This window comes from Pan troglodytes, chromosome 10 (assembly GCF_028858775.2).
Source record: "Pan troglodytes isolate AG18354 chromosome 10, NHGRI_mPanTro3-v2.0_pri, whole genome shotgun sequence".
Lineage (NCBI taxonomy): Eukaryota > Metazoa > Chordata > Mammalia > Primates > Hominidae > Pan > Pan troglodytes.
In genome coordinates this window covers 38,764,607-38,779,194 of record NC_072408.2, presented here as the reverse complement: position 1 = coordinate 38,779,194, position 14,588 = coordinate 38,764,607, and the positions used below count along the sequence as shown (strand labels likewise).

At 46.2% G+C, this 14,588-nt stretch overlaps 1 protein-coding gene across 47 annotated transcripts in view; it reads right to left on the bottom strand.

Annotated features, from left to right (window-relative positions):
* R3HDM2 (R3H domain containing 2) overlaps positions 1-14,588 on the bottom strand; it is a 184,961-nt gene that overhangs the window by 1,629 nt on the left and 168,744 nt on the right. For 46 of the 47 annotated variants that reach the window (XM_063786432.1, XM_063786410.1, XM_063786419.1 and 43 more), the window contains 6 exons: positions 14,085-14,185; positions 6,208-6,377; positions 5,316-5,463; positions 3,735-3,832; positions 3,311-3,395; positions 1,080-2,434 (listed from right to left, as the gene is read on the bottom strand). In XM_063786432.1, coding sequence (XP_063642502.1) covers positions 2,094-2,434; positions 3,311-3,395; positions 3,735-3,832; positions 5,316-5,463; positions 6,208-6,377; positions 14,085-14,185 — 943 coding nt within the window. In that variant the 3' untranslated portion in view covers positions 1,080-2,093. Of the gene's footprint in view, positions 1-1,079; positions 2,435-3,310; positions 3,396-3,734; positions 3,833-5,315; positions 5,464-6,207; positions 6,378-14,084; positions 14,186-14,588 lie in introns of those variants that run through there. The other variant, XM_063786424.1, reaches the window with a different exon arrangement.

Sequence of the window (14,588 nt, the reverse complement as noted above, 5' to 3'; positions counted from 1 at the left end):
TGACAGGTAAAACCCAATCCTCCAGCTTTAGGATTAAAGAAAGGCGGCCAGGCACGGTGGCTCACGCCTGTAATCACAGCACTTTGGAAGGCCGAGGCGGATGGATCACAAGGTCAGGAGTTCGAGACCAGCCTGGCCAACATGGTGAAACCCCATCTCAACTAAAAATACAAAAATTAGCTGGGGACGATGGGGCACAGCTACTCAGGAGGCTGAGGCAGGAGAACTGCTTGAACTCGGGAGGTGGAGGTTGCAGTGAGCCGAGATATCGCGCCACTGCACTCCAGCCTGGGCGACAGGGCGAGACTCCATCTCAAAAAAAAAAAAAAAAAAAAAAAAGGCCCAAGTTCTCCATCCCTAAAGGGTTTTCAGAAGATGAGCTGGGCTGGGAGTGGTGGCTCATGCCTGTAATCCCAGCACTTTAGGAGGCCAAGGCGGGAGATCACTTGAGCCCAGGAGTTCAAGACCAGCCTGGGCAACATGGTAAAACCCTGTCTCTACCAAAAATAGCAAAAAAAAAAAAAAAAAAAAAAAAAAAAAAGATTAGCCAGGCATGCTAGATCGCGCCTGTAATCCCAGCTACTCGGGAGACTGAGGCACAAGAATCGCTTGAACATGGGAGGCGGCTGCAGTCAGCTGAGCTCTGCCACTGCACTCCAGCCTGGGTGACAGAGCAAGACCCTATCTCAAAACTCAACTACAAGGGCCCTAAATGAGTACACAGTACCACAGAATTAATAGTCTGGAAGGAAACCTAGAGGTCACCTACTAAGTCCAAGTCTCTTATTTTACTGATCTGGACACAGATCCAGAGTTGAGAAGTGATATGCTCGATGAACCACAGTGGCAGAACCGGGAGAGCCCAAAGCCATGGTCCCATTAGAGATCTAGCCATCTATCAGAACCGTGTACAGGGAAGAGGATGAGACAGAGGGAATGGTGTTAAAATAGTGTGCGTATGCTAGAGAAAGCCATCCCAACCCACGACAAACACCTCCAACAGCTGTAGGGCTATACCTACCCAGGGCCTCCAACCCTTTACCCATACCAGGGCGGCAACAGAGAAACAGTGACTGATGTCCAGTGACAGATTTTTTTTTTTATATTTAAAAACAAAACCAACCTCCCCCCAAATAACCCCCAAACAAAAAAACAGATTAAATAAAATTTACAGTGAATATACCCAGCAAACATCTGTATGTGCAATTAAATACTGTGTCTGTTAAACTGCGGCACGAACCTCAAACAAACAATATACAAGTGTTCTGGGGGAGCCGGGGGAATCCCAAGTTTTAACTCTGTGGGGTCTAGGAAGACAAGATGGGGAAGTGAGAGAATGGGGCAATCAATTTTGTTTATCTTAATTCTGTCCATATAAATATATTCATAAAGACCAAAAAAGGAAAGGAAGCTTGGGACGTTAAGGTAATAGGAGGACAGTGTGGGACTTTCCCAATTCTACCTGACCAAAAAATATGAGAGAAATTAATTTTATGATAGGAGAAGAGATTTTTAAAAATGATAGAAGAGGATGGAAGCCGGGCACAGTGGCTCACGCCTGTAATCCCAGCACTCTGGAAGGCCAAGGCGGGTGGATCACCTGAGGTCAGGAGTTTGAGACCAGCCTGGCCAACATGGTGAAACTCCGTCTCTACTAAAAATACAAAAATTAGCTGGGCATGGTGGCGCGTGTCTGTAGTGCCAGCTACTTGGGAGGCTGAGGCAGGAGAATCACCTGAACCCAGGAGCTGGAGGTTGCAGTTAGCCAAGATCGCGCTACTGCACTCCAGCTTGGGTGACAAGAGCGAAACTCCGTCTCAAAAAAAAAAAAAAAAAAAAAAAAAAAAAGAGGATGGGAAGAAGAGTGATGCAAGGGGGGTCAACCAGGGAAAAAGAGAGGACCCATGGCAGGGGAGCAAGAAGGAGTCCAATGCCAGTGTAGGTATCTGTGTTTCCATCTTCATCACTGTCTTAGGTTCCAGTTTAACATCAGTTTTCTTACTTCCTGCCTCTGTCCATGGTCTGTCAGGATCCTTTAACCCCCTCCACCCTGCCCTTGCTCCTTCTGTGACAGTCCCTTTCCCCTCCTCCATTTATTGGGAGCTGGCTCGCTCCAGGATCCTCAGGTCATAGTTCTTTTTGGCCATTCGAAGTTTGAAGCGACTCACGGAGTTGTTGAGACGAAGGGAGGCATTTTGGGCAGCCAGGGGGCTGGGGAACACAGCCACAATGGTGTACAAGGCAGCGAGGTCCGAGTGGCGGCCATTCTCAGCAGTCCCACTGTTGTCTCCCCCACCCCCTCCAGGCAGCCCCTGAGCATCCTTGAGCCACTGGATCTTGGCGCCGGACATGGCGAGCTGCGTGAAGAGTTTGTCCGCCTCAGTACGGGTGATGCCCTCAGGGAGATCTGTCACCTCCAGCACCCGCCCCAGGACTGGAAGGGGAGGAGAGAGGACATGGTTGTGAGAGGAATAGGACAGGAAGGACTTGACAGCAGCCCAGCAGAGAAGTGTCCAGCTGACTAAGTCTGTATACAATGTCTTCAAAAGCCTGGCCTTTCTCTCTTAGCCCTTTCTTCCCCTCCCCACCATCCCAGCTCTGATCAGGGCAACTAGGAGAAAAACAAATGAACCTTTCTATTCTCCTAGCCCAGAGATGCAGGAAAGAAGGGACAGGGAATCAGAATCCTGGGTTTCTGAGCTAAGAACCTATACCTCAGTTCTCTCACAAGGTGCTACTGCTATGAAGAAAATGTGGCTTTTGCTAATGTTCTTTAACAATAATGTATCAATCTGAAATATGTTCCATAGTTCCCTTCCCACTCAGAGGCTGGCTCAAATAGATTCTTCCTTCTTATCATCTCAGGAAGTCAAGTTTCCCTTCCTTTCCTTGTTTAGGAAATTGCTCCAAATCCCAAGACAGATCTTGTTCACCTAGTGGGAGGCTTGTAGGACGAGAGTTCCTCCCCCATATTCTCTACCAATCTTCTCCTAAACTGGGTCTAGGACTACCAAAGGTAGATGTCGTAGATTAGGGACAAGACACTAATTAGAAAACTCTTTGTTAATAAGAGGCAACTCCCATAATTGTGTTATTCCCACTTTTTACCATGATATTCCTCAGAATCTGAGATGGCTTGGTAGGGAGGACTGAGATACTTCACTTCTCCAGTTTCTAATTGCTTTTGAGCACAAAGGGTCCCACTTCCACTCCCCATCCTAAGCTGGCTTTTCCCACCCATGCTGGACTGGTAATTAAGCGCTGGAAGGGTGGGCACCTTCTCTTGGGGATTCAGCATCCCGTGACTCACCAACATCTGCTGTCCCCAGGTCAGTGGAGGCAGATTTGAGTGCTTGTCTCTTGCCCCGGTTTCCATGCTTCAATCCACTCTGTCCCTTCAACATTTGAAAGACGACTCTCATCCCATGTAAACAACATTGACTGCCTTGCATCACAATGTCTGCCTGAGAGATTGTGAAGTAGCACCAACCCAGAGGACCCCACCCCACTAGGCAGTCAGGTTGGCCATGGAGCAGCGACTGAGAAACAAAGAGCCCCTCCCTCTTGGCATGGGGGTCGGGTGGGAGACATGAGTATAGGAGGTAGGGCAAGGCTCCTGCTTTGTTCATTCTGTGTTATTTCCCTTGTACACCCAGCTGGTTGAAGCTCAGACACAGGCACCCAAATAAGAAGAGGGGTCTGATGGCCCTACAGTTGCTGGTGGACACCCTTACCTGGTGCACCGTGTAAGTTGACTGGCCATGGAGCAAGGGAGGGCAGATGGACAGATTGTACTGTAATGGCTGGCCCAAAAGGGAGTAGCGCCCATCACCTAGGGAGTAAGAGCAATTGGTTTTCTGGGAGCTTAAGCTTCATAGTATGACTTTTATAAGACTTCAAGGGGCTTTGGAGACAGCAACAATGCATACTATTCCTAATTTTCTATGATGGAAATGCCCATGCGACTGGTATAAGAGTTGTTTCTCTTCCTAAATCCTTTGGCTCTCAACTGTGTCTCACAGATAAATGAGACTACTAGGTCCCATCATCCTTGAAGAAAGGCTCTATCCATTGTAGACAACAGTCCTATGAAAATGACCAGGGAAGAAACTTACAGACCCTTATGAATGTCTTTTATCTCTCTTTTTTTTTTTTTTTTTTTTGAGACAGAGTTTCACTCGCCACCCAGGCTGGAGTGCAATGGCATGATCTCGGCTCACTGCAACCTCTGCCTCCTGGGAAGCGATTCTCCTGCTTCAGCCTCCCGAGTAGCTGGGATTACAAGCATGTGCCACCACGCCTGGCTAATTTTTTTTTGTATTTTTAGTAGAGATGGGGTTTCACCACGTTGGCCAGGCGGTCTTGAACTCCTGACCTCAGGTGATCCGCCTGCCCCGGCCTCCCAAAGTGCTGGGATTACAAGCGTGAGCCACTGCGCCCGGCTGTCTTTTATCTCTTATATAGATTCTCCCAACCCCTAAACCCAGGGTTCAAGTTTCTGACTCATGTGAGAGGCAGTATAAGCACAGCAGACAAGAGCATAGTCGTGGAGCCAGACTGCCTGGGTTAAAATAGTGGCTCTGTTACTGGAAATATGATCCGACGTTGGGTATTTTTTTCCCTCATTAATGTTGCTGGAAAGGTTAAACAAATATAAGACATGTAAAGCATTTATAGCAATGCCTGGTACATATTAAGTACCATTAAGTGTTACCTATTATTGATAAATATTACATTTCAGAGCACTTTAAAGTTTTTAAACTACATTCTCATTTTTATATTGCTTGTGACAGCTAGGGCAGAAAGCAGATAAAATTCCCATCTTATGTGTGATTAACCCCATTTTACAGACTAGGAACTGAGGTCTACTTCTGAGTTTAAGTAACTTGTTGAACATCACAAAGCTAGTTAGTGGTGAGACTGGAACTTCTGAAACCAAATCTAGTGTTTCCTTTTCTAAGACCATACCGTTTCTTACAAAGTCCCACATTCCCAGCCCTCAGACTTGGTACTGATATTAGGTTAAACTCTTTGGTCATTAGAAAGTTCAGTGAACTTATTTTCTCCAGCTCTTTTTACCTACATGGTTGTAAGTACTAAGTATGTAAAGAAGGCTAAAGAAAGTTAAGCATGGACAGCACTAGAGAGGGGCAAGTGTCCAAGGCCTATACAGGGATGTTAAAGGAAGAGTTAACTCCCAGGATTGGATCATCTACACTGGTCCTCTGCCTGTTGTTACTCTTTCAATCTCTGCAATTGGGAATGGGATGTGAAAGGTGAATTCCATAGCAGCCAGCACTAATCTAACCCCCTACCCTGTGCTGGACCCCCAGGCCGGGGGAACTGTGTGAGGACAGGCAGGGGACTGAGTCCTGTGCAGACACTGCTGAGGCTGGTGACAGGAGAAGGTGCTGGAGACTGGGTAGGAGATGTGACAGGGCTGCTGCTCATTTGTGTGTTGGCCTGTGGAAAAGAGGAGCACACGTCACATAAACATCAAACATTACCCTCTGGATATTCCTATGGCTTGGCTTAAAATTCACCTCTCTCAGGAAATAAGTTTCTCTTGCTGAACTCTGCCAAAGTCAGACTCTTCCTTCAAACTGCAACTTCAGTCCTTAATTCATTTATGCTATTTTATTTATTTATTTATTTATTTATTTATTTATTTATTTTGAGATGGAGTCTTGCTCTATCACCCAGACAGGCTGGAGTGCAGTGGTGCAATCTTGGCTCACTGCAACCTACACCTCCTGGGTTCAAGCGATTCTCCTGCCTCAGCCTTCCGAGTAGCTGGGATTACAGGTGCCCATCATCACGCCTGGCTAATTTTTTTATTTTCAGTAGAGACGGGGTATCACCACGTTGGTCTCAAACTCCTGACCTCAAGTGATCCTCCCGCCTTGTCCTCCCAAAGTGCTGGGATTACCGGTGTGCGCCACCATGCCTGGCCCATTTATGTTATTTTAATATCCATTTCTGGCATATTGATTTAAGTATTCTCTGAGCATTTTCAAGTGTGTATCCCACCTGCCACCTTATATATTAGGTTCCTTAAAAGAGGATGCTGTCTACTTCCTGTGTTTCTCCCCAGAAAGTACCCAGGAAAAGACATGTAAAAGAGGCTGCTCAGTCAATAGCAAACATTGCGCCCCGGGAAGAATACGGTCATCTCCTTGCCAAGACAAGGCTGAGTGCTGCACTCACCTGGGGGCTGCTGTCAGGACTGTACAGGTCTCCAGGCTTCTGCCCCCGCTGGTCCATGCTGTAGTATTTACAATGACTCCACTGGACCATGGATGGGTTCTGAGGGGGCTGGGGTCCATTAGGGACATTCAGCTGCATGACCACTACACCTGGTCCAGAAGGTGACACTCCTGAAGGGCAGGAAGAAAGCAGTTGGTTACAAATTCCAACTGTATTTTTGCCTTCCAACTAGCCCTGAGTGGGAAAGCAGCAAATAAATCCACCCATTGCCTCAGGGTCACTCAAGCTACGTCTTGCCAGGAACCTGAGATGGCTGCTGATGTGGCTTCTGACTCCATCTTCTCAAACCAGTAGAAGTTTGAGTGGAAGGGATATGAGCCCCAGATGCCAGTGCTCCCCTGGCCTTCACCTGGTGAGGGGTACTTTGGTATGCTTGGCAGAAAACTACTCCATTCTGTCAACGCTGGCTATAACCAAATGCCCAGGTCAGATTGCTCAAATGTCTAGGCATGGTACGGGTCCAGGTCTGGGCCACAGGCCAGGGCTGCAGACACGTGCAGGCTTTTCTGGTAATGGCTATAGATAAGGCAGTGACCTCTGGTTGTTCTGGAGAAGATAAATCCACATAGTTTCACTATGCCAGACCCAGAAAGTACATCTTGGCCAAGAATGGGGTAAGCTGGGAAGCATTTTAAGCAGAGGGAATGGCTTGGAGATGTATGTCATATTCAGGAACTGACAAATGATTCAAGGTGCTAAGACACAGGGGCCATATAGGGGAAGCAGTAGGAGATGAGACACGTTTATTTAACAAACTCTTATTGAACATTTGCTATGTGCTAGTTCCTATGTTGGGCACTGAGTGTACAAAAAACAAGGCTGTCCCTGCCCTGATAGAATGGACAGTCTATTAAAGAGTCAGACATTAAACAAATAGTTGGTGTCAGAGTTTGAAGCATATTCTGGTAAGATGTTTGGACTTTATCCTGTAGGTGTTGGGAGACCTATGCTTTGGAGAGCTAACTCAAACGGCCAAATGTAGGATAGCTAGGGAGAGAGACCAGCAGCAAGAAAGACCAGTTAGGAAGCTACTGAAGGTCGGGCACAGTGGCTCATGGCTGTAATCCCGGCACTTTGGGAAGCCAAGGCAGGTGGACTGCTTGAGCCCAGGAGTTCAAGACTAGCCTGGGAAACATGGTGAAACCCCATCTCTACAGAAAATACAAAAATGAGCTGGGCATGGTGGCAAGCACCTGTAGTCTCAGCAGCTCAGGAGGCTGAGGTGAGAGGATCACTTGAGCCTGGGAGGTCGAGGCTGCAGTGAGCCGTGATTATGCCATTGTACTCCAGACTGGGTGACAGAATGAGACCCTGCCTCAAAAAAAAAAAAAAAAAAAAAAAAAAGGCCTGCTGAAACAGAATGAAGAGATTTGAAATTAGGGCAATGCCAGCAGGAATGGAGTGAAAGTCAGACCCTCTGAAGGTTACACTGACAGGTTCAGGTGACTGACTGAATGCGACTTTGAGGTTTTGGCACTGGCAACCATGGATAGACTCATCCTCCCACAGGGTGGGAGAAGGGAAAGCCTTAATAAGGAGGAACATTAAGACCTAAATCTTCATGGTGAAAAGCAAGGTAAAGAGTCAGGGTCAAGCAGTTTGATGGACAGTCCCTGCTGGGAGGGATGGGCTGGAGCTCTGCTTCCCCGCAAGGGATTATCTAGAGTGAGGGTTTATTCCTGACCTCCCAGGCTATATTCCTGTTGAGGCTGAGTTCACACGTGGGTGGTGGTGGAGAAATGGGAATTTGGGGTTACTAGCTTGAAAACCTGCTGCAATGCTGCTGTTTTCATGGCTCGATGCTCCAGGGCTGCCACTGCTGCTGTCATCAAATTGCTTCCTATGACGGGAAATGTTGCAGCCTCTGCCCTGGGCACCAGTCATGCTGGGAAGTGAGTGTGATTGTTTTTCTCAGGTAGTATCAGTCAAAAGAAAGGAAAAGAAATGGTGGGAGGTCTAAGAGAAGCTCAGGAGACAGCATCTGTCATATCATATTCCCCAGACCATTTGTACCCCTGACCCTCTAGGGTTCATCCAGTCAGAGAGCACAAATACTCAGTGCAACAGGCTCAGATATCCCCATCTCCTGCCAAGGTGGACAGAGTATTCATGGGCATAGGTTGTAGTAGGGCCATAGGAAAACTGCACAGTTGTGGAGTGTCATGCATTTAACAACTCTCCCCTTACTGTAGTTTTTCTGGGTATTTTATTTTCCCATCCTAAGAATCGCTCACCTGCTTCAACATCCTCTACCAACAAAATTGCAATTGACCTTATTCAAATACCTCATTGCTACTTGAGAGTCTAATGTAAAAATAATTAAATCTATTGTTTTTCTAGAAGGTATTCAAATACCTCATTGCTACCTGAGGGTCCAATGTAAGAATAATTAAATCTATTGTTTTTCTAGAAAGCAGCTCATAATCTGAGCCTAATGCCCTGGGCCAGGAAAGGTGGAGAAGGGGGTGAGTGTGTAGAAATAAGCATAAGCAAGGCAGTGGAAGCTCTAATACCAGCAGGTAGCCATAAGGAGCTATTAGGGAGGTCACAGGGAGAGGGAAAGAAAACAAAGTCCTCATATTATTATCTCTGATCCCAACAAAAACAAAGCCAGGGTTTTTTGTTGCAGCCTCTGTCCTGAGCTCCTCCCCACACTGAGTCCTCCCCTGCTGGCCTGAAGCATTGTTCCTTCACTTAGCTGAGAACGCAGAGCACTACTCCACTGATGAGCTGATTTTTATGCTTCTCTTCCTCGAGCCCAAAGCAGGTGGCATCTGTTAGCAGCTGAACTGTCACTACTTCTTAATAGACGTGGCAAAAAAAAAAAAAAAAAAAAAGAAAAGAAAAACCCTCTGCCCAGTGACAGCACTTCCATATAATCAGGTTGGGGGAAGGAGCATGGGTTGGCAGCCAGTGGGAAGGGGGAGGGGGGGTTGAATAAGGAAATCAATTTCAGCTTGAAAGCTCTGAAAGGAGAGGGGACGTGTGAATGGCTTTTTAAGTGGCATCATTAAACCTGGGCAGAAAGGTCGATTGGGCACAGCAAACCGCATAAATACAAACAGATGACATTTATGTCTGGCAGAATTGTTTTTCGTTTTTGTTTTTTTGTTTTTTTAAATCACTGAGGTAGAAGACTGATAGGCTTCTTACCACCAGAAATCACATCTATGGAAAGGAATTGTTTGGAGAAATAAAATCCACAGGCATCTTTCCCAAATTAAAAGATAGAATCCAATAATATCTTGGTATTTTTCCTTTTTTTGGTAGGGGAGTAGGATATCTTCACTAAATGGAAGACGAAAGAGCAGTCTCAGCTTTGGAAACCCCTCAGCTAAACAATGAGCCAGTAAATATGTGAGAGGCTATTTCTGTATGCATTTCACTCTGTCCATGCTGCTGTGTCACTGTGAGTTGGGAGTCTCTGTATAGGTATCACTGCCATTTCATGTCTGTGTGCATCTTCCCCAGACAAGCACCCCTGTAGAAACCTCAAGGGACCTGCAACCATCATTTTAATGGGAGAAGTTTTTCCTGGGGTTAGAGTTATGTCTCATACTATAGTGAAGGAATTAAAGTTCAGGCCTGGGGGTAAACAGGGCAACTACAAAAATGTATTAATAAACCAGAACAGTTGTTCCAGGAACAGCCAATCCTAATCCCTGCCTTTATTTTTGGAAAAGTGACCATGTTGCTACATGAGAGAAGGGCAGGCAACTGTCCTCTGAAGGTGACAGAGGGGCCCTTGTGGGTTATGCCTGCTGTCTATCTTTTCAGTATAGGGTAAACGAGGCAAAAGAAGCACTTGTTTCCCTTTTTCCACCTCCTCTTAGATTTCCACAAACAGGGATTAAAGACCTATAAGATCGATATGGTGAATACAGTATTTTAGATGATACGGGTAGAACACAAGGTACTACTATCTAGGAAAAGTACAAGGGGTCAGTCAGAAGCCTAGGATCAACCAGGGTAACTAAGAACAAGGGAGATAAAACTGAGAAAATTCCAAAGAAGCAAGGAAAACAGACGATAAAGAGGGATTCCCCATTTCTTTTGACGTGGGAAGCCTACATTAATTATCTCTTTCTTCTAACCCTGGTCCAGATTTCTAGTGTTGCCAACTTCCAGAACTGTTGTTTTAGTTTACTTAAATTAACCTAGTATGACAGAGTAGGTAATGAAAAATTCTTTTCACTTGATTTGTTTATGGTTCAAAGATCTTGCATTTGAAGATGAATAGATGTAACCACAGTGACCCAATAGATATAAGGACATACCACAAAGGATACACACAAAAATGCACATACAAGTATACCTACATGTACATGCAGGAGAAAAAATGCCCCACAGTACCCAGCACCACCATAGGCTACAGTGCTTCTTGGAGCTGGTTTCTGCAATATCTATACCCCACTGGAAATTTGAAGGCCAAGTGCCCCTGGCAGACACTAGGAGAAACAGCCAGAGAGACCAATAACATAATAAAAGTTAAGGACTTTTGAATTAAAAACCTCAGCCTGTATGAAGGCGGAAGTCATTGCTCCTTTTTTTTTGTTTTGAGACAGTCTCGCTATGTTGCCCAGGCTGGAGTGCAGTGGCGCAATCTCGGCTCACTGCAACCTCTGCCTCCTGGGTTCAAGCAATTCTCATGCCTCAGCCTTCCAAGTAGCTGGGATTACAGATGTGCACCCCCATGCCCAGCTAATTTTTGTATTTTTAGTAGAGATGGGGTTTTGCCATGTTGGCCAGGCTGGCTGGTCTCGAACTCCTGGCCTCAAGTGATCCACCCTCCTTGGCCTCCCAAAGTGATGGGATTACAGGCATGAGACACCATGCCTGGCCTGGAAGTCATTGCTCCTTAAAGGTAAGAACTGATCATGTCTAATGAGTAAGATTAATTCTGGAATCTACTCCACAGCATCCAACATAGTGACGGTACAAAAAATCTTCAAGTGAAAATATTCCATTTCTAAATGGGGAAAATTGACAAAATATCTCCCTCTCACCAGAAGAGGGCACTCTGACATTCCCACGATAGAGTGGAAAGGAGATGGTTGGAGGCTAAATTAAAACTTCCTGCCGAGGTGGGCAGATCATGAGGTCAGGAGATCAGGCCCATCCTGGCCAACATGGTGAACGCCGTCTCTACTAAAAATTTAAAAATTAGCCAGCTGTGGCGGCATGCGCCTGTAATCCCAGCTACTTGGGAGGCTGAGGCAGGAGAATTGCTTGAACCTGGGAGGCGGAGGCTGCAGTGAGCCGAGATCGCGCCACTGCACTCCAGCCTGGGCGACAGAGAGAGACTCTGTCTCAAAAAAAAAAAAAAAGACTTCCTTCCCAGCTGGGCTGGGAAGCTGGCTCAACACCTGTAATCCTAGCACTTTGGGAGGCCGAGGCGGGCGGATCACCTGAGGTCAGGCGTTCAAGAACAGCCTGGCCAACATGATGAAACCCTGCCTCTACTAAAAAAAAAAAAAAAAAAAAAAAAAAATACAAAAATTAGCCAGGCATGGTGGCAGGCGCCTGTAGTCCCAGCTACTCAGGAGGCTGAGGGAGGAGAACTGCTTGAACCTGGGAGGTGGAGGTTGCAGTGAGCCGAGATTGCACCACTGCACTCCATCCTGGGTGACAGAGCAAGACTCTGTCTCAAAAAAAAAAAAAAAAAAAAAAAGAAAAGAAAAGAAAAAACAAAAGACTTCCTTCCAGATTTTTTTTTTTTTTTTTGAGACAGGGTCTTGCTCTCCATGATGACAGGGTGACATGACCATGATGCAGTGGCACCATCATAGATCACTGCAGCCTCAAACACCTGGGCTCAAGTGATCCTCCTGCCTCAGCCTCTCAAGTAGCTGGGACGAACTAAAAGCACATGCCACCATGCCCAACTAATTTTTAAATTTTTTGTAGAGATAGGGTCTTGCTTTGTTGCCCATGCTTGTCTCGAACTCCTGGCTTCAAGAAATTCTCCTGCCTTGGCCTCCCAAAGTGCTGGGATTACAGGTGTGTACCACTGCACACAGCCCCCTAAAGTTTCTTTAACTGCAGTGTACTGCTATTTGAGGGTAGGGTGAAAGGGATACAAACAAGGGCAGCTGTACTTGCGTGTTAGGGGAATTCTTGGCAAAGGCAGTGAAAGGCTGCATGGCATAAACTTATTAACTTCGAATGGCTGGCCTCTCCAAAGAGGGCCCTTAGCTGTGTAACATGATGTCCATTTATTTTCCACTGGAGAGAAAGAAATTGAGTAAAAAAAAGTGTTGAAAATGTGTTGAAGACTCAGTATGGGATGCGGAAAGTCAAAAGACCCAAATTCAAGTTAGAGGATTGTGACTTTAGGCAAGTCATTTAATTTCTTTGAGTTTTAAATTTCCTCGTCACAAAGTTATGGTGAGAATTAAAATGTTACAATGTATGTGAGCACACAACAAAAGCTGCTAAACAAATCTAAGCTCTAAGTTAAAAAGCATTTTATCAACTTCCCTCACCCTCCCAAGAGAAAAGAAATGCTGTCTATACGAAGGATAAGTATAGAAGACACAGGTCTTCTGTGTCTTCATTTCGTGACCCAAAGGCATGTGAGTATAGTGCTAGATTCAGAAAAAAAAAAAGAAAGAAAAAAAAAGAAAAGAAAAGAAAAAGAAAAAAGAAAAACAAAGAAAACTAAGAATGCAGAGACATAGCTTTTCAGGGCTGAGGCAACCAATGTCATTTCTTTTTTTTTCCCCCTAGAGACAGGGTCCCACTCCCTATCTGGGTCCATCCAGGCTGGAGTGCAATGGCACGATGCCAGCTCCTTACAGCCTCAACCTCCCAGGCTCAAGCGATTGTTCCCCTCAGACTCCTGAGCAGCTGTTACTACTGGGTGCGTCACCACTCTTGGCTTGTTTTTTTTTTTTTTTTGAGATGGAGTCTCGCTTTGTCGCCCAGGCTGGAGTGCAGTGGCGCGATCTCAGCTCACTGCAAGCTCCGCCTCCCGGGTTCAAGCATTTCTTGTGCCTCAGCCTCCCAGGTAGCTGGGATTACAGATGCACGCCACCATGCCCAGCTAATTTTTGTATTTTTAATAGAAGTGGGGTTTCACCATGTTTGCCAGGCTGGTCTTGAACTCCTGACCTCAGGTGATCTGCCCGTCTTGGCCTCCCAAAGTGTTGGGATTACAGGTGTGAGCCTCTGTACCTGGCCATAATTTTTCTTTTTTTTTTTTTTTTTTGAGACGGAGTCTTGCTCTGTTGCCCAGGCTGGAGTGCAGTGGCATGAGCTGCAACCTCTGCCTCCCAGGTTCAAGTGATTCTCGTGCCTCAGCCTCCTAAGTAGCCGGATGACAAGTGTGCACCACCATGCCTGGCTAATTTTTGTATTTTTAGTAGAGATGGGGTTTTACCATGTTGGCCAGGCTGGTCTCAAACTCCTGGGCTCAAGCGATCCACCCGCCTTGGCCTCCCAAAGTGCTGGGATTACAGGCATGAGCCACCATGCCTGGCCTTTTAAAAAAGTTTTTTTAGTAGAGTCAAAGTCTTGCTATGTTGCCCAGGCTGGTCTCAAACTCCTCAGCTCAAGTGATCCTCCTGCCTTGGCCTCCCAAAGTGTTGGGATTACAGGTGTGAGCCAGTGTGCCTGGCCCCAGTGTCATCTTGAGAGGTCAGCTTCAGTACCCTTGGAAAACACCAGCTAAGACTGTTTTTTCTTTGTGATGGAGTCACAGTGGGGACAGACCCAATACCTGAACTCTTTTTGCCCTTCCCAGCTCTAGAGCACAAGCCCTTCAGCAATGTTTGCTCTTGCCAGTGCCCAAGACCCACAGTTCCTTATCCTCTTACCTGAGTACTGCTGTGGCATCTGTGGTGGACTGCAGGGAGAGGGAGACTGAGGCATCTGGTACTGCTCAGAGCCAGGGGGTTGCAGAAACCCTACAGAAGGGCTGGGAAGACAGAGAAGAGAGGAGTGGTGAAGCAGTAGAGGGATGAACACAGCTCCTGGCAAACAGCTGCTGCTTCCTGGTCCTCCCCTATGGGAAGCAGAGGCAACTTCAAGCCATTCCCAGACCAATTTGCCATGCAATTTCTAAAATCACTCATCAGTTCAAAGTTAATTATATGTATTTGTACTTGATCATCTTTCAATTAGGAAGCTGCTAATCAGTGCTACAGATGGAATGTTAGTGACACATGCTCTTCCCAACACTGGAAACACCAGACACACATACATGCACATATGCACACACACAGATTCCAAGAAACACAATAGAAACACAGACAAAGAGAGTGTCACAGACACAGACACAGAGTGCTAGAAAGAGATGGGTAAAAAAAAACAACACAAAA